Source organism: Macrobrachium nipponense, chromosome 3 (assembly GCF_015104395.2).
Source record: "Macrobrachium nipponense isolate FS-2020 chromosome 3, ASM1510439v2, whole genome shotgun sequence".
In the NCBI taxonomy this organism is placed as follows: domain Eukaryota; kingdom Metazoa; phylum Arthropoda; class Malacostraca; order Decapoda; family Palaemonidae; genus Macrobrachium; species Macrobrachium nipponense.
In genome coordinates, this window is record NC_087202.1 from 34,334,012 (window position 1) to 34,354,070 (window position 20,059).

General features: G+C 42.1%; 1 protein-coding gene across 1 annotated transcript in view; it reads right to left on the minus strand.

The window, feature by feature from the left end:
- Window positions 1-20,059, minus strand: part of LOC135221698 (uncharacterized) — a gene marked incomplete at its 5' end in the record, with an annotated part of 209,763 nt that overhangs the window by 101,174 nt on the left and 88,530 nt on the right. Inside the window, 2 exon segments of the mRNA XM_064259438.1 lie at window positions 6,404-6,481; window positions 6,974-7,076. Of these exon segments, the coding sequence (XP_064115508.1) occupies window positions 6,404-6,481; window positions 6,974-7,076 (181 nt within the window).

A 20,059-nucleotide genomic window follows, 5' to 3' on the forward strand; every position in this document is an offset into this window, starting at 1 on the left:
AAAAAAAAAAAAAAAAAAAAATCCTTACATACTCGCGGTAACTCTTCCGAAAAAAATCAGACATTTTTTCGTCCGATTGTCGTAATGTTTGCACCATTTTAAATTAGCCGTAACATAAAGTTTTAGAAATGAAAAAATGCGCAATTTCATGTAGAATACAACAAACAACAACCCATGGTTGTAGCTTTTATCAGTTTTGAAATATTTTCATATAAATAACGATAAGTGCCAAAATTTCAACCTTTGGTCAACTTTGACTCGACCAATTGGTCGAAAAACGCAATTGTATGCTAAAACTCTTACATTCTAGTAATATTCAATTATTTACCTTTATTTTGCAACAAATTGGAAGTCTCTTCCACAATATTTCGATTTATGGTGAATTTATGAAATAAACTTTTTCCTTACATCCGCGCGGTCACTCTTCCGAAAAAATCATAAATTTTTTTGTCCCATTGTCGTAATGTTTGCACCATTTTAAATTAGCCGTTACATAAAGTTTTATATGTGAAAATGTGTGCAATTTCATGTAGAATACAACAAAAAACAACCTATAGTTGTAGCTTTTATCAGTTTTGAAATATTTTCATATAAATAACGATAAATAGAAAAAATTCGTCCTTCGGTCAAATTTAACTCGACTGAAATGGTCGAAAATTGCAACTGTAAGTTACAACACTTACAGTCTAGTAACATTCAATCAATTACCTTCATTTTGCAACAAATGGGAAGTCTCTAGCACAATATTTTGATTTATGGTGAATTTTTGAAAACTTTTTTTTTTTACGTCCGAGCATTACGAATTCATGCATCATTTTGTGATAATATTTTCTCTGTGTTGCCTTGATCGTTTTACAATGTGTTATATACCAAAATGATCGCAATTTAGTGTACAATACAACAACAAAAAATTATTTTGTTAGCTTTAACCGTTTTGCTCACAATTATATATGAAATTTTTTTTGCGCTGTCATATATCCCAATATTTATATATGATAATGATATTTTTTTTCATTTCTGATGGTTGCATACTAAACTTCAGGCAATGGCAAAAAAAGGAGCCAAAGATGAACTCTTAATCTTGAAAACTATGCGTGCTGTGATTTAAAAAAAAAAAAAAAAAAAACATTTTTTCCGCTTCGGCTCTCACTCGCGAACGCCGCCGGCATACGGGAGACGATTTTTAAAATACCGCTTCGGCGTTTAAGGGTTAATATAAGCTAGAATTTAACTTCCAACACAATCCCACAACTACTATTACCCTTTTGGTTTCTACTCCTACTGAAGTATTTGAAACATCACTGAACATCATTTTCTTGTTTTATGTCAGTTGGTCAAGATTTTTATGAGGTTAATGAATTGGCAGCCTGGAAGCTTCCTTGTCACATTCATGAACTGATCCATGAAACTTTTAATATGCAGTGACCACAATGCTTGAAGAGAGAAGCTTTTGCTACTTAACTGAGGCCACAATATCTCTCGATACACACTGGCATCAAGATGTATTAATGCTGACAACCAACCAAAAAAATCCTAGTCGATGTTGGGGAACCTCAAGAGGTCACGCTTACCAAATGGAGACCAAAAATGCTTCAACCTACTTAAAAACATAAATGTGAAATATTCCATTGCATTCAGTTCCTCAACTCATCCTAATCTTGTATCCTCTTCAGTGAAGGGTATAACCAGACTCCACTTTGTCCCTGGACACGGTCAACCCTGTGGTGAGGAATCAACATGAAGCCATTAAGGACTTGTCTGACCTACTGGACCCAAACCTGTTCCTTGAGAGATTGATCAAGGAATTTTCTGATAAGTCTACAACTACAGTGACCAGAGTGGCTATGGCCAACTATGGATATTTGATTTCCAGACAAACTTCAACACTATGTCTTCATTTGGAGTGGAAAGGTACTTCAGTTCTATGCCCTGTTTTTTAGCTAGACAGCTCTGCAGGTCTTTACCTGCACTTTGGCACCAGAGGCTGCCTGGCAACACCAATACAGCATATGGCTACAGATATCCCTAAACCACTGCTTGGTTAAGTGGAGATATCAACAAAAATGAGATATCTGGGAATAGGGATCAGCACTTGGACAACTCCAGTTTACCCTTTGACACAGAATCAGGAGGACACTACCTGTTAAACATGAGTTCTAGTACCAGCATATTCCTCCAGCCATGCTTTGGCACCTTTTCTTTATGGAGGAAGCTTGTTCCAACAGTCACTTTAGGATATGATCCTTGTAGCTGCATCCCTGCTAGTCAGCTATGGCTATCCTATATGGTTACCATGCCATAAGCTCAACCAAAGTACTGTTGATTTGCAATAGTTGAAGGATCCAGATCACCTGAAGTCGACATCCTACTTGTTCTTTTGGGTCATGAAATCTTTCTGGTGCCTGATACACTGAAGCATAATTGAGAGCACACCTTCTCGGTCAGCAAACAAATGGAGCTTGATCAAATGCAGGCAGGAAGCAGCACATCAACTTGATGTATTATTGACTACAAATGTTACCCGCTTCAGTAAAAAGCAAGGTCACCAGGGCAATAGCAAAAAACACCATCTTACCCTCTCTCATAAAACAAGGAGGAACAAGATTCAAATTTCTGAATTGCCGAGTGACAGAAGCCTGCTTGCGGGCAGAGCCGAACAGCAATGAGAGCATCTCAAGGCTCACACCAAAAAGGTGAAATATCGTAGATAGTCTAAACAGGGTAAAGTACGTATGTACTACCATTAGAATGTCACTAGATCTGGAAGTTTGCATGACTTTTATCATACCAATATTGGCACAGCTTGACTGCATAAATCTCCTTCAGCTTCCAGTGAACCATCATTGAAGCTTGCCCCACTGAGAGACTTCTGAAACAGCTGCACTTCAAGGTCTAGGTCAAGCCAGGCAGCCGTGAACTTCATGCCTGAAGATTATTGCATGATGTTGTGAGGTGAAGTACTAGTGAAATTCTGGGTTTGCTAATAACTCATTTATTTCTAGATTATTTGTGCAGGTCGATGGCTTGTGCAAGCCTGAAAGTAGTTCCTGACTTCTGAGAGATTGAAGAAGGGATTATATTCAGGCATCTGTTTGTTCACAGACTTAAGTCTACATGTGAACTGATACAGGAGATCCAGTTAGAAATTACAGTATATAGATAGCTATGAATGGAAAGTTGGCACAATAATACACAGAATGGTAAAAATATGTGGGTCGTGACGATGGAACGACAATTGAGATATCTGTACAGGAGAAGTACGAGAGAAATTGTTTCTCTCAACTGCATGTCTCGCTCGCAGGTTTCCCGTCACAAGAAAATGGCGTTTGTGGTTACAGGTGTGTGCAGGCCCACATACAGTCCGGTCCCGAATTATGAGTGTTCGAATTATGCGATTCCCCTTTTATGCGGCCGCTAGTTCTCAAAATGAGATTTTCTGTATCTGCGAAGCCGTTCAAAGTCTGCAAATCACGTGCCGCAAAACGTATCAAATCTATTGTCTTTTCAAGTATTTTAGGTAGGGGGGGTTGGTTGCTGGTATCTAAGAGAAGGGGTGGGGGGAATGCTTGGAGGGAAAAACTATTATTCCTGCAAGGGGGAATGCAAGAGAAAGATTTCCTGCTCAGCCATTAACTAAGATGGAAGGCTCTGCCTCACGCATTTGTGACATCATAGCGCAGTGTGTATGAATGATCGGTATCATCACCATCGTCATACGTACATATTATTCAGATCTACGAAGTGTACTCAGAGTGATCAGTATCATCAATATCGCCATAGGTATTATTCAGATCTGCGAAGTGTATTCTGATCATCCACATCATGTATGCATCTGCCTAGAAGTCAAAGGCCTATTTTCTCAAAACTAAAAAGCTTGCCCTTAAGTTAAAGACGAAGGAAGGAGCAGTCCCAAGAACGTTGCTGAAGTTCACGGAAAGAAGTGGATGCTTTCTATAGAGAACGAAGATGGAGATAATCATGTGTATTTAATGTTTTCTGCCATTTGTTAATGTGTTTCGTAAAGTTTAGTGTTAGTGTTTTCAGCCATTTTTTAATGAATTTGATAAAGTTAAGTGTTCATGTTTTCTGCCATTTGTCCTCTGTCGCCACTTTCGGAGATCGCCTCACTCGAAAGTAAGGTTAGGTTCCACATTTTACTACATATGCATGTACATGTACGCAAAGTATTTCTTGTACCATGTACACTAATACACTTTATTTACAGGTACGTACTACAATAAAGGTTATGTTAGGTATTGAATGGTCCAAATTGTTGTATTTCATTGTTTATTGGTCAATTTAGCTTTATTTTAAATTTACTGGGATGTTTTTGTAGGGCTTGGAACGAATAAGGCAATTTACATGTAAAATGCGGTTCAAAATACGTAAAGCTCTGGTTACGAAGGCCGCCTCGGAACGGATTAATTTCGTATCCTGAGGTACCACTGTACTTAAAAATCATGGGGCAGTAATTATTTTTATATAATTTCCTTTAAAATAAAACCTTCTCAAGATGGAAGGGATGACCTTGAGCTGATGCGCCATAATGTTACTTCAACCAAAGCTGAAAGGTAACTGTAAGCACACCTACATATTGTACTTATGCTGGATTAGGAAGGGAGTCAGGTCCCATTAATAGAATCTGATGGTACTTTTTTTAAGAATGTCAATGTAATGCATTGTAAAATATGTTAACTTGAAGTTTGATTACACTGCCTAATAAATACAAAAGTGCAATATGTAAACAATGCCACAGAAAAAAAGTTAATTTTTCTTCAGATTTCCACTGATTTTCACCAAGGTAGTCACCTTGAAGCTTTCAGAGTGTGTTTGCATTGGCAGGATTCATGTGACAAAATTAATGATAGTCAGTTGTATAGGTCTTGTGTGTGGAATCCTGCCTATACTACTTAAAAGCAAACAATTTTTAGGCTTGTTATCAGAAACATAATTTAAACAGCACTGATACACATGAGCCTTGGTAGTACTATAAGACTTTCCCTTTATTGATTTGGAAGTAAAATGAGCCCTCCTCATTCCTGCGACTTGTGGGGAAAATGATTGCAGTTGAAATTTCTTGTATATAATAATCATGGACAAAGCAATGTGAAATAATGATAAAGGCAGTACCTAGGTTATGGCAGGGGGTTCTATTCCTATGCTGAGACAAACCAAAAAATGCTGTAACCAGAGACATCGCCGAATATCGTAAGAAAACCTTACTTTGAATCATTTTAATGTCTAGAAAATGATGGTACCTGCATTTTGATTCAGTAAAAACCTCCAAATTTTGACTATTCTGCTGTTTTGAAGGCATATTACAGTTGCTTTCCATCACACTGGCGACGTAAACCCATGAAATAATTTTTTGATCAATATATATTTGAAGAGTGTCGTAACCTTGGACTGACGTAAGTCGAGTCTGATGTAATCCAGGGACTGCCTGTTTTTGCTAATGAAATAATGTGTGAAAATGTCAGGATACACTGATATGAAGTCTGATACATCAAACATGGAGAAATTATTTTTTAAAAATTACAAATGGAGTTACACATCAGCAGGAGGAGAGGGTTCCTCAAGAAAGGATACATTCCCTTGCTACTCTCAAACAAGGAAGCCGTTTAAACTTTTTAACTTGTACTGATGTTTACAACAGAAAAAAATGCATTTGTACAGTTTGTAATTTAACACAAAAAAAGATGTCTTGTGAAGCAGTGACAAGTTCAAACTTAATAATTTAACACAAAAAAGATGTATTAGTGAAGCAGTGACAAGTTCAAACTTAGTAATTTAACACAAAAAAGATGTATTAGTGAAGCACTGACAAGTTCAAACTTAATCTCTATGACCTGTAAGTATGATATTGCGGCCCCCTTTGTCTGCAGAGCAGCTTCGTAAATGTATATTCTGCCAAGTACGTAGTCTTTATCTTGTCTAGTTAAAAAATTATGGCCAAAGTTGAACTCCCATCTCACCTTTGACCTTCAAATATGACCTTGTGTTTAACCCTAATCAGCACATGAGTTTCTAAGTGAAGCATGAATGTATAATGTTAAGTCTGCATCTCTAATACTTCAAAATTTATGGCTACATTAAATTCTTGTTTGACCTATGACCTGTATAATAGGCACTGACCTATCACATAAAATGTTGTATCCCTATCATTCATATGTGATATACATAAAGTCTGATAGAAACATGGCTAGATATGTCAAGTATACTGCATGTTCCTAGGATGGTAAACTGGACAAATAAAAACTGAATGGATAAAAAAAACTTAGAATAAGAATAAAAACATGGCTCTCTGACTATCCTAGGATGGTAAACTGGACAAGTAAAAAAGTGAGGGAATAAAAAACAAAGAAGATTACAACAAGAATGAAAACATAGCTCTCTGACTTACCACTTTCATTAAGAGTATGTTCAGGACTATTCTTGCTACAGCCTGGCTCACTAGTCGCCTGGTTGCTTGTATCCAAACCTAAAATTTTAAAACATATTAATGACAGCATTTGAACAATAAAATTTACTAAGGAAAACATGTACTACTGTATACTTTGCATTTATAAATGTTAGGTCTTCCTGGAACATATACTGACATATCATTAGGCATAAATATACATAGGTTAATCTACCTTGGCCCACCTAATAATCACATTTAGACTGTAGTTAAATAGAAATGCAATATATATCACAAGTGTAAAGAGAAGAGGTTTTGAAAGTTGCCAATCAACCAAGGTATGAGTGTAGTAGTCCATCATTTCCCAACTTTTCTTTCACACTCTCACTTTTACCCACTACCTGGTCTGCACATGCATGTACTCATGATTTCCTTGACGGTTTCACTTTATGTGATTTCAAATGTTCTTTGATGTTATAATTTCTTGAACTTTTTCATTAATTCCCTCAAATTTTTCTTTATTCTCTCAACTAAATTTATCTACACAAAGCATAATTCTTATATTACTTGTACCTGGAAGTTCATGGGTAAGAACTGGAGATGTTCTATCTTCAGGATCTTCAAGCTGAAGCATTGACTCAGAACCAGTTTCTGATCCACTATCCTCACATGGGGCCTAAGGAGACCAAGATAAAACAATAATTATTAAGACTGACACAACAATAAAATTCAGCAATCTAGAGCTTCTGCTAAATACACCTACAAAAGCCCTGCTTTGCTAATCAAGTTGAGCCCCAAACTCTGAAACCTAATAAGTGAAAAAAAAATAGGTTGCTTATTAGAAAGGCATACTACTTTGCTACAGCCATAAGCATAAACATATCTTCAAGAGCAACTGGCATCTATAAGAAAAAAAAAATGTCACAAGATATATAGATATCTATTACTACATTAGCTCACTAGCTACCCATTGGGCAGTTCAACTATAAAGCCACTTGCTTGGCTATTAAACTAACTGAAATATGACTATAAGGTTTATAAAGGACAGCAATTATTAACTTGGTTCCCAATTTAAATTTTCCCAGGTCGTCACACCAACTTACCACTACCATTTATTGTGCTACTTGTTGCATAAACACTATTGGCATAACATGCAAAGGCAAACAACTCCAGCCTGTTTCCTCCATTTATAAGAACCTGCTCACTTTTGCCCTAGTCAAGGGTCCAGTTACTAAAGGAAATGCTTCACAAGTAAAGTGTTTGTCTGTGAGAAGCTAGTAAAGTGTGTCTGTGAGAAGCTAGAGTGAATTATACAGCACTGGCTCTGTGACTTTTCATGACATAAAGAAAATGCATATTTACTGTTTCTTTGCTATCAGTTATTCAAGGAATACATAGAAATGAAAAGCTATTAAAGATGGAAAAAATTCAGTGAGGTGTCCAACAGAATTGTGTCTGTTCTCATTATGTCAGCTGCCAACAGTGCAATCAGCAGACTGAAATCAATGGAAACAGAAACAGAAAGAACTCTTAGTTGTTAGTTGTTAAAATGCACACAAATTCTCCAAGAAATAATACTCGCAACTTTTAAAATAATTTTCTTCTGACTTCTAGCTAGTTTACAAAAGCCTGTTTACAGTGCAAATGAGAGAGAGAGAGAGAGAGAGAGAGAGAGAGAGAGAGAGAGAGAGAGAGAGAGAGAGAGAGAGAGAGAGAGAGAGAGAGAGAGAGAGAGAGCATGTACTATATATATAGTGGTACCTCGAGATACGAAAGGCTCAACTTGCAAAAAACTCGAGATACGAGAACAAATATGAAGACTTTTGTGGCTCTACATACGAAAATTGTTCAAGACAAGAAAGATTGTTGCTATAAATTCCGAGATTCGCTCGGACCACCGATAACAATTTTAAAACTCGCGCGCCGCCAACTGAATAGACTTCGCCACCATCCTCCTGCTATCCCATTGGTTCCTGATGCTAGTCACCAACATAAGATCCTGCTCTCCTATTGGTCAGCATCTCTCCCATGATCCCATCATGCATCGTACGTAGCGGCGTTCTTCTTCAGCCATTGCTTCTCACGTAAATTCGTGCTAGTGATTTCGTTGTACTACTTTATCGTGTTGTGTGAGAACTTAATAGGTATACTACATAACTTAATTACGTACAGTATAGTCATGGGTCCCAAGAAAGTTGCTGAAGTTCACGGAAAGAACAAAATGCTTTCTATGCAGACAAAAATGGAGATAATAAAAAAGTAGAAGCTGGCATGCGGTTGAGTGTGATCGCTAAGGAATACAGCCGAAATCAGTCGATGATAGGCACCATCCTTAAGCAGAAGGAAGCCATCAGAGAAGCTACACCTTCCAAGGGCATGACTATTTTGTCCAACAAGAGGAGCCACGTGCATGATGAAATGGAGAGGCTGCTTCTTCTATGGATTGAGGACAAAGAAATTGCTGGCGATACGATAACCGAGACGGCAATCTGCCAGAAGGTCAGCGCTATTTTAGGCGATTTGATTGCCCAAACCGAAGACAACGGAGGAGAGGGGACATCGACGGCAACCCGAGACTTCAAGGCTTCTCATGGGTGGTTCGAAAAATTCCGTAAACGGACTGGCATCCATTCGGTGGTGAAGAAATTGAAATGTTGTAAAAAATGTAAAGTATAAAAAAGTAAAAAACAATAAAAAAATGTAAAAATAGAAAAAAAAAAATTTATTTTAAGTTTCTTGTAAAGTTAAGTGTTACGGTTTTGTTAATGTGTTTCATAAAGTTTAGTTTATGTTTCCTGACATTTTTATCCCTTTAACGCTGATTGGATGTATTAAACGTCGATATAAATTGTCTGTTGGGTGCCGATTGGACGTATGTTACGTCGATATAAAAGTTTTTTTTTTTAAATTCGCGGAAAAATAGTTATAGGCCTACTAGGCGAAAACTTTTGAATCACGCGCCTTGGGGGATGCTGGGAGCTCACGGATCAAGGTGTTGTTTTGTTTACAATCGTTACTCAGGTGCGCAAGCGCGAATTTCTTTCTTCTCGCACTAAAAAGCATCAGCGACACATCTCAGAAATTATTTTGTCACTTTGACATAATTTTTGCACAGTTATATATTAGCCGTTACATGGAGTATTATATATGAAAATGTGCGCAATTTCATGTAGACTACAACAAAAAACAACTCATGGTTGTAGCTTTCATCAGTTTTGAAATATTTTCATATAAATAATAAGTGCCAAAATTTCATCCTTCGATCAACTTTGACTCTACCGAACTGATAAGAAAACGCATTTGTAAGCTAAAACTAAGGATGCTCTAGCTGCTTTTCATAAGGTGCAATCACTTGTTGAAAAGAAACACCCTGAAATAGCTTACACAGGTCGTATGCTTGCACAGTTCAATGACGTTTGCCTGAGTCGTTTCAGGAACATTGTGAAAAGCAGGCAGAAGCAATCTTCCTAGGATAGTTATTTTTTAAAGAGGCTTTTAGTAGGAGTGAGCAAACAGGAAGATCCAAGTGATAATACGAAAAAACAGAAAGTTGAAAGTGGTGAAGAAATTGAAATTTCGTAAAAAAAAAAAAACAAAAAAAAAAAAAAAAAAAAAAAAAAAAAAACACGTAAAGTATAAAAAAGTAAAAAAAATATGGGAAAAAAAAAATCCATTTTAAGTTTTTTGTAAAGTTAAGTGTTAAGGTTTTGCGCCATTTGTTAAATGTGTTTGTTAAGTTTAGTCTTAATGTTTCCTGACATATTTTAATGTTTCGTAAAGTTAAGTGTACGTACAAGTTTTCTGCCATTTGTCCTCCTCTGTCGCCACTTTCGGAGATAGTCTCACTCGAAAGGTAAATGGTAAGGTTCCACATTTTACTACATACGTACGTATGTACGTACAGTATTTCTTGTATACCATGTACACTAAAGGGATTTTGATGTAGGAAAAATCTATTTCTGGGGAGAGACCTGTGTTGCCCGGTGAAAAGGATCCTGCTATCCACTTTTCTAGTATAAATAGGTTTTAAATATACCAGAGAAAAAAGCTAGCATGGTGTGCTGAGGTTACTACCCTCGCGCGAGCACCCTAAGGGCGTCGGGTATAAAGTACAAGGCGAGTGGAAGCCACTATTCACAGGTCTCCTGCCAATTAGAGGTTTCCTTTCCAAAATCCCTCTCATGGGGAGAGCCAACCCAACGGCTACTACTTCCCCCCCTCTCTCGCTACTACTACTACTACTACCCGACCCGAGCGCCATCTACAATCCTGAATTTTTTAGACATTTTGGCTTGGATTGGTATAAGGGTAGGGAAGTCAATTAGAAGGGCTGGGTTCACTGGGCGACACAGGTCATACGCCCAGAAATAGATTTTTCCTTTGTCAGAATCCCTTTTCTTGGTCGACCTGTGTTCGCCGGTGAAAAGTTACCAGAGAATGCCCATCCAAGCCTACTAGAAACCAAGTAATCTTATAAGGAGGAGTTAAATGAAACCTGAGGTTCATTTTAGCTTAAATTTACTAACTTAACATATTACAATATATCTAAATAAACTTAAGCTTACTTAATTACTACTTATGCTAAGACTTAAACTTATGGCTTAGAATTAGTAATAACTTAAAGATATAAAAAAACTGACAGGGTATCCTGTAAGGAATTTATCATATTTCAGAATATGTACCATCCGGTCTATAAAAACAATCTGGAACCCAATATTTTATGTACAAGATTTGGTGGCAGAATGACGCCCAGGCCCTCTCAACCCAGAGGAGAGGGGTATAGCGGAGAGTACGAGCGAGGCAGGTAGAAAGGAGAGTGTATCAGGGAGGAGAAAGGGGTAGGAGGAGGTTGATAGGATTTATTATCCAGGGGAGACTATACTCCCTGCAGCGATTGCTGGGAATCTAAGGGCTTCTAAATTTTTCAAATAGTGGCGCTTAAAAACTACTGGGGATTTCCAACCCGTATATTTCTTCAGATCCTCAAAATTCATATTTTGAAAATAATTAATGGAAGTAGCCACCGCCCAGATGTCATGGACATGTGGGATGGAATCCAGGTTGGCTTGTTTAATAAAGTAGAGTATTTGCTGTCTAATACCTTTAAGAGAGATTGTGCCACCCTTTTCTCTAATAAAAAGAGGACCTGACGATGTTGCGGAGGTTCTGGCTAAAAAGGATTTAAGGGTAGTGACAGGGCACAATGATGTGTCCTGTGATAAAGGAATGATTTTCCATGGAGTCCATCTATTCTGTGGGTCCTCATTCTTAGCCAAGAAGCTCCGGTCTGGGGATAGTAGTACTTCCCCTGACGGGAGGAAATCTATGTGGTCTGGATTTCTTGAGAGAGCTGAAAGTTCAGATATTCTGGCACCTGAGGCCATAGCCATTAAAAATAAAGTTTTTCTTAGGAGGGTTATGTATGAGCATGATTCATTAATAGTGTCTGACGCCAATTTAAGTACATCATTCAAGAACCAAGTGACCTTTTGTGGGCGGACAGTTGGTATTAGGCATGCTCATGCTCTCGGAATGGAAGAGAAGTATGCATCCGACAAATTAATATTGAAGCCGACTTGGAAAATTTTCTTCAAAGCTGACTTGATTGTTGTAATAGTACTGGCAGCTAGGCCTTTCTCAAATAGAGTTCTAAAGAACGAGATTGCCAGATTTGTGGTCATTTTGTGGGTTCCTGATTCCTTTAGGAACTTGGCCAATTTTTTAACAGCCGAATCATATTGTCTGAGAGTTGAATCTCTTTTATCTGATTCTATAAATACAATGTTACATGGATCAATACTCGCGTCTTTTTGGGCTGCAAACTTCATGAAGTCCATAAAGTTAGGGCTTTCAGAATTCTTGAGGAAGCTGACACAGTTTGAGTTTGTACTGTCTGTGTCAGTTCCGGGCGAGGGATCCGTTTGGGTTGGAGCTTCAGCTCTAGGAGGAGCGGAAACCAGTTGCTTTTCGGCCAATTGGGGGCCAATAATGCTACTTGTCCCGTGAAGGATTGTAGCTTGTGCAAGACTTTCATCAGAAGATTCACTGGAGCGAATAGATAAATCTTCTGCCACTTGTTCCAATTTATTGACATCGCATCTGTGGCATAGACTAGAGGGTCCAGGTTGGGAGCGACATAGCATTGTAGCTTGTGGTTGGATTCTGTTGCAAATAAGTCCACTTGAAGGACCGGGATTTGATTGTAAATCCACTGGAATGAATTCTTATCCAGGGACCACTCTGATTCTAGTGGAGTAGTCCTGGAAAGAGCGTCCGCGATCACATTCCTGACTCCTGCCAGATGGGTTGCTGACAGGTGCCAATGACTCTTCGCTGCCAAAGCGAATATTGCAATCAGCACGTGATTCAACTTGCTTGACCTGGAACCTCCCCTGTTTATGCAATGTACCACCACTAGGCTGTCTGAGACTATCCTCACATGGCTGTTCCTGGCCGGAGTTAGTCGCTTTAAGATTAGGACGACTGCCATAGCTTCTAGCACATTGATATGGAACTGGCGGAACGTATTCGACCATATCCCTTGAACCTTCTTGTGCCGAGAGTATCCCCCCCAGCCACTCAGTGACGCGTCTGTATGAATTGTCAAAGACAGCGGAGGGAATTGCAGTGGTACTACCTTGGTTAGGTTCTTGTGCTTCGCCCATGGGCGAAGCCTCTTTGCCAGTATGGGTGGAATTGCTGAGATCTTGTCTCTGAGATTGTTGTTGGCTCTCTTCATCCAGACTCAATTGATATCCTTCAATTTGGCTCTTAGTAGGACGTCCGTTATTGATGCAAACTGTAGTGAACCGAGGATTCTCTCGTGTACAACGAGAGGCCTTTTTGTTCCTGAGAAACTGTCTTGTAGCCGCAGCTATCTCCTTGGCCTTCCTGGGTGGAAAAGATAGCTTGTGTTTTTCTAGGTCCCATTGGATTCCCAACCATTGAAAGTGGGAAGCCAGTTCCAGCTGAGATTTCTCCTTGTTTATTTGAAAACCCAGAAACTCCAAGCGTTCTATTACTTTGGCTGTCGACCTGCGGCATTCCTCGATGCTGGCTGCCCAAATGAGCCAGTCGTCTAGGTAGGCTACTAACATTATTCCCCTGGTTCTCAGTTCTTGGACTATCGTCTCTCCTAGCTTGGTGAATATTCTGGGTGCAATGTTGAGCCCGAACGGCATGACTGAATGAGTAAGCTTTGATCCATAGCCTGAAGCCTAGGTATGGAGAGAAGTTCCTTGCTATCGGAACATGATAGTAAGCGTCTGTAAGATGTATAGAGGTGGTGACGGGGCCATGGGGAAGTAAGGTCCGCACCTGCGAGACCGTCAGCATACGGAACTTGTCGCAAAGAATGTATGAATTGAGCCTTGACAAGTCCAGAATCACTCTTCTTTTGTCTGAGTCCTTCTTTGGAACAGTGAACAGACGTCCTTGAAACTTTAGTCTCCTTACTTTCTTTATGGCCTTCTTTTGTAGGAGATCCTTGGTATATTCTACCAGATCCGCTATTGGGGTCTGGAAGAAGTTTATTGGTGGTGGAGGCCCTTCCTTCCATTTCCACCCCAGGCCCTTGGAGATTATACTGTGTGCCCATGGACTGAAGGTCCAATGGTCTCGAAAGAGATATAATCTCCCTCCTACCTGCGGTCTCTCACTGGTTGGCTGCAGGTTTGTACCCTCTCCCTCCTCGGAATCCTCTACCCCTTGAGCTGCTTTGTAGCCGGGAGTGGCCTCTGGCTCTACTGCTACCGGCATGCCTATTGTCGCTACGAAAGGATTCCCTAGCTTCATAGGCAGGGTTTAAGGCGGGGAGGTCATGATGGCTCTGGAGGTTGAGGGTTGCTGGGCCGGCGGAGCCTGTAGCAGAACAAACTGTTGCTGCGGCTGGGCCTTTGATGTTGAGGGCTTCCCAACTTGGGATATTAGGACTGCCTGAACAACCGTCTGAGGTCGAGAGGACTTATAGGGCATGTACCTCCTCGGCCTCTTCTTTGCCCTAGCTTGCTGTCCGGGTGCTTCAAACTTCCATTTGAAGGGAAGTCCCCACTGGACTCGGAGGCTCTGGTTGGCTCTAGATGCTTCCCTCAAGACATTGTCTACTTCCACTTGAGGAAACAGGTTTTCCCCCCAGATTGATGCCTTTATCAACCTGTTGGGTTTATGCCTGATGGAAGCCTTCGCCAGGACGTATTTCCTGCAAGCTCGTCTTGCCATGCCAGTCATACAGGTCTGACTGGTAAGTCTGTAATAGACTTTTTGTCAAGACCTGGAACACTTGTTCATCTTTATAAGTCGTGGCTACCAACTCCGTTCTCCGGCAGCTTGGGTAGTTTGTCGGAGAATAAGGTTGAGGCACAGTCCACATCCAGTTTACCTACGGTAAACGTGGCCGGAGCTTCGTGCCAGAATTCTCTGCTGGCAGGGAGGAGAAGGGAGGTAGCCTCTGTCTCCTTTAAAGCTGGGAGAAGTTTATCCTCTGCTATGGCCTGGAGAGTTAACTCCGTCACCTTGTCAGTGCAGGGCGACGGGATTCGATCCGGTGTCACGAACATGGTGTATGAGCCTTTGTGAGGTGTTAACCTAGTGTTAACGCACTCCCATCCAGCCATGGTGCGTGCCCAGACAGCTTGGGCATGGTCCCTCGGGTAGATCACAGTCTCCTTTGGGACCTTGTCCACTCTAACTAGCGCGTGCTCCGCTAGTCTGGTGAACCTGAGGAAGGGGAACTGGAGACCTTTCGGGTGAAACTCGAAGTTCTCCAGTGGCCGGGTCCCACACCCTTCAATGGTTACCTTCCCATCTGCATATGGGGCATGAATAGCAAGCCGCCATGGGTTATTTTCGTGGAATGGTGGGAGCTTGGAAGCATCCGGCACTCCCATAGCCAGCGCCGGAGATCCAGAGTGGAGAAAACCAGACATCATGTATTGTAGTGGTTTGATCCGCTCGGCCACTATTTCAGAAACTGACTGGCCGGAGACCTCGGGTCCGGAGGCGCGTCGCAACGACTCAAACCTCTCGTCTACTGCCTCCCTAACCTTCGTCAATAGAAGGCTAGCGAGTAGTTCGTGGTCTACGCCGGACTCTGTCGCCTTGGGTTTCACGGACTTCGATCTCGATCCCTTTGAACCCTTGGCAGCAGGCGACTTGTCATACGATGTCGACGGCCTTGGGGCCGGAGATGACTCAGTCGCCGCTGACGGAGTCGGCTTTGATCCCTTGGGCAGGGATATCGGTCTTACAGACTTCTCCTTGGGACGAACCGACCGTGAGCTGTCCCAGGCGGGGGTGGACTTAGAGAAGCCCCGGAAAGAAGAGGTAGAAGAAGGAGTTGGGCTAAGGAGACTACCTGCCTCACTTACCTCGCCACTTACCTGCTCTCCCAGGGCCATGGGTTCGGTGTGGATGTTGATGGCAGCCACATCTGCCATCAAATCCTCTTGGTCGTCCGGAAGGGGGGCCATCTCTGCTCAGATGGCAGCGATGATTGGGGCTGCCAGACGTGGCTGAACTGACGCCGAAGGGGACCCCTTGAACAAAAGGGTTCCCAGGCTGGCGTCCAAGATGTAGGGATGCCCCGATGGCGCTTTTCTCCCGTACCCGGAGACACATCTCTTCAGGTCCGCCTTGGCGGTCTGGCGAGCGTCCTCACTCGACTGTCGGAGAGGAAGGGGAATTAACCTTCCCGACATAGGAAACCAGGTTGTTGGACTATTGTCACATGGTTTATTACAATTTTTATCATAAAGAAAAATGGGGGGGGGTCAAGATGCTTACCTGACCATCCGTAAGGAGCATCACCATCTCGTAACAGATGGTGCAGGCCTCTGGGTGCCAAACCATATACGGCAGCTGTCCCTCCTCGGCTACAAAGGGGACGGAGCAGTTCGCATGGGAGCGACACACTTCGTGCCCCACGGTCTCGCCGAGGGAGGCGGAGCACCCCGGTGACTGACAGTGCACCTTCTGTAATGGTAATTATTAATGAGTATCAACCTCAAGGAGTGCCGGAGCTACTCCGGCGAGGGTATGGAACTTAAACTAAATAAAGTTCAAGACTTACTCATTAATAAACATCTAATTTACTCAATAATTTCTTATATATAAAGGCTAACTGCTTGGTCTCGGACTCGCTCCTGGATTTTATGTAGGTCTAGTACTTGGGATCCAATATCCGCCGGACTATGAGGAGGACAGGCCTCAACTCTGTAAGTCCGGCCGGACCGGAGGGCTACGTATGAACGTAGGCGCCTACATTATCTCCAAGAATGAGAACTGAGCTATAGCAGGTTTAATGCGAAACTCCAGTGGCGGATGTGAGGGTGAGTCACTCTCCGTCGGCACCGCAAGGGTCCGGAGCTGTTCACTGTACTATCCCTCAAAGCTTAGCTCACCTTAAGTCTCATTTCTCTTTGTCCTAGCCACTGGCAGTGGAATAGGCGGCGGTGGCGGGTCAGGGGAAGGTAATTCCATAACTGACGTTGCCTACCTCTACTGAGGGGGGGGGGGGAGCAAAGGCTCTTACCCCAATTCCACTGTTAGAGGAGCCGGAGAAAGAGACTACTCGAAGCTATGTCCATCATCTGGCGGGGCCGGAGGACTATAGCTCGGAGCCGTAATACCCCTCACACCCAGTCCCCCTCCCTCCACTTGTGTGAAACTCAAGCGAACGTTCCTCACTAAGAGTACTTGTACCGCGAATTATAACGGATCGGCTGGGCCGAGCCTAGTAGTGGGTAGGGGTGGTCGGTTCGTGAACGTCTGGCCCCTGTCGATAGAAGTGGACCACTATTAGCGGTGTTGTAGGCACCACTGTAAGGGTGAGGTAGTCGTGACTGGATCCATGGCCCGTCGTGGTTGGTACCAGCAATCCAGTTGGGGGTGGCCTCCCATTATCGAGTTGTGTAGGCTACCCACTGTAGCGTGTAGTGTGACTGGGGCCTATGCCCGTCGTGGTTGGTACAGCAACCGGTTGGGGTGGCCACTCATTAGCAGTTGTGTAGGCTACCACTGTAGGGGTGGTAGTGTGACTGGGCCTATGGCCCGTCGTGGTTGGTACAGCAACCGGTTGGGGTGGCCACTCATTAGCAGTTGTGTAGGCTACCACTGTAGGGGTGGTAGTGTGAACTGGGCCGGCCCATGCCCGTCGTGATTGGTACAACAACCGGTTGAGGTGGCCCATGATCGAGAGGTATAGCCTACTACTAAGGATTAAACCGAAGGAGGCTAGGCCAAGACGAATGTTAACCAGACCTTTTACAGTACAGTAATACAGTATAGAATAATGATAATAATGGATATACATCAGACTTGATAATGAGGTACTATGGAAGAGTTGCAAAGGGTTCTTATATATAAATATATATATATATACTATTGGGAAAATAACTGATATGGATTTAACTGACTAACCGAGATCGCTAGCGACACGGAACGTCAGGTAAATTCTCCTCTAAGATATCATTATGCGGACAGTACCCTCAACTAAACCTAATCAAATTCGAATTTATTCGATTCAGACTGGCCAGGAGGATAGATCCCATAAAATGAAAGATAGAGAGGCTCTCTTATCATTGATATTTCCTCTGAAGAGCCTTAACTTCTTCAGGGAGAGGACATAAGAGTAACGGTTAAGGACAGTTAGCCTACCTTAATAATATAGTTGGGCTGAACTGATGGGTGGCAACTCTCCCACCTCTTCAGTGAATTAATGAATAGGTATATTTGCATATATTTACTTTCGAAAATAATAATAATTCATGCAAATTAACGTTGGTAAGAGAGAACGAGTTACCAACTCTCTCTCTCTCTCCTACTAAATAATAGACTGCGTAGCCTATCAATGATAATAATAATATTATTATTATGTCGAGATCACTCGGACGTGCTCACGAGCTGGGGGGGGGGGGGGGGGGGGGGGGAGGGGGGGGGGGGGGGGGGGGGGGGGTGTTAGAACATTCTTAGTCTAGCCCCCAGAGTTGCCCCAGAGTATGTCGTGAACGCGTTCGGTACTTCTACGATATAATATCTAATATAGTAATAAATATAACATAAGAACACAAGAATTAGGTACTTTTAAATGCAAATAAGATTTGATTTATTCTTATTTAAGCTAAAACATGCGTACCTAATTCCCACGCATTCTTGATCATGATGCCAAAATGGCGGGGGGGACGCCAGCTTCCCCGCAGTACTTTCTACGGGGCCGAAGGCCAATAAAGGAAGTCCTGCAACCTTATAATTTAAGAAAAACAGAAATTGGGGTATTCAACTTTGGTGCGGAAGACATTTCAGCAGAAGCCATCACGAAAAAAGTACTCAAATCGCCGAAAAACATGAGCAAGAAAAAACGCGTCGTAGCTTAACGAGATCTAAAAACAGGATTGCAGATGGCGTTTGGGTCGGGTAGTAGTAGTAGTAGCGAGAGAGGGGGGGAAGTACTAGCCGTTGGGTTGGCTCTCCCCATGAGAGAGATTTTGGAAAGGAAACCTCTAATTGGCAGGAGACCTGTGAATAGTGGCTTCCACTCGCCTTGTACTTTATACCCGACGCCCTTAGGGTGCTCGCGCAAGGGTAGTAACCTCAGCATACCATGCTAAGCTTTTTTCTCTGGTATATTAGAACCTATTTATACTAGAAAAGTGGATAGCAGATCCTTTTCACCGCGAACGACGGTCGACCCAGAAATACACTTTATTTACAGGTACTATGTAGTACATACGTATTAAGTTAGGTATTGAATTGTCCAAATTGTTGTATTTCATTGTTTATTGGTCAATTTAGCTTTATTATAGGGTGTTTTTATAGGGCTTGGAACGAATTAGGCAATTTATATGTAAAATGTGGTTCAAGATACGAAAAACTCAGGTTACAAAGGCCGCCTCGGAACGGATTAATTTTGTATCCTGAGGTACCACTGTAGCAAAATATTGATAAAAAAATGACAATTTTGTCCAAAATTGCATTTCTCCATAACTATACAAACCTGAGGTCCCTTTTACAATAGGAAGGTACTAGCGGTCAGCTGGATAGGTCGTAAGCTTTCGAACAAGGGGTTCGGTAGTTTAACTGCTTGTCCGACAGGCGCGCGCGCGCGACGTGGGAGGTAAACAAATCACTTTTGCTTTTGTTGGCCCAAGCAAAAACTGCAGAGTGAGGGGTGGCATGAGGTGGGACTATGTGAAAAGGACCTCAGGTTTGTATAGTTAGGAAAAATGCAATTTTGGACAAATTGTCATTTGTTCCGACACGGCATACAAACCTTCGGTCCTTTTACAATAGGAAGACTCACTTCTTGGTGGGAGGAATCTGAGTCTTTTGTGAACAGACTGGTGTTCGCCCAACCTTGGAATGCCCCCCTGGTCGTAAGAGCGAGGGAGGGATCCAAGCCTCTGTCCGATTGATCGGGGTGTGCACCGCAGGATCAATGGTCAGACCTCTGGACCAAGTACTAAGAGAGAGGCAAGCGTATCTCTTCGTACCAGCAAACAAGAACAAGTTCCTATTTGCAAGAGGCAACATAAAGTTATGGGTTGTCTCTTGTGGCATCCACTTCCCCCCCCCTTGTAGGAGGAAGTGGTGGATATTCGCTCCCATCCTAGTGAAAGGGATAGGATGGGGGCTCTGTCGAGTAGCTCACCGGCATCTCGTCCTTAT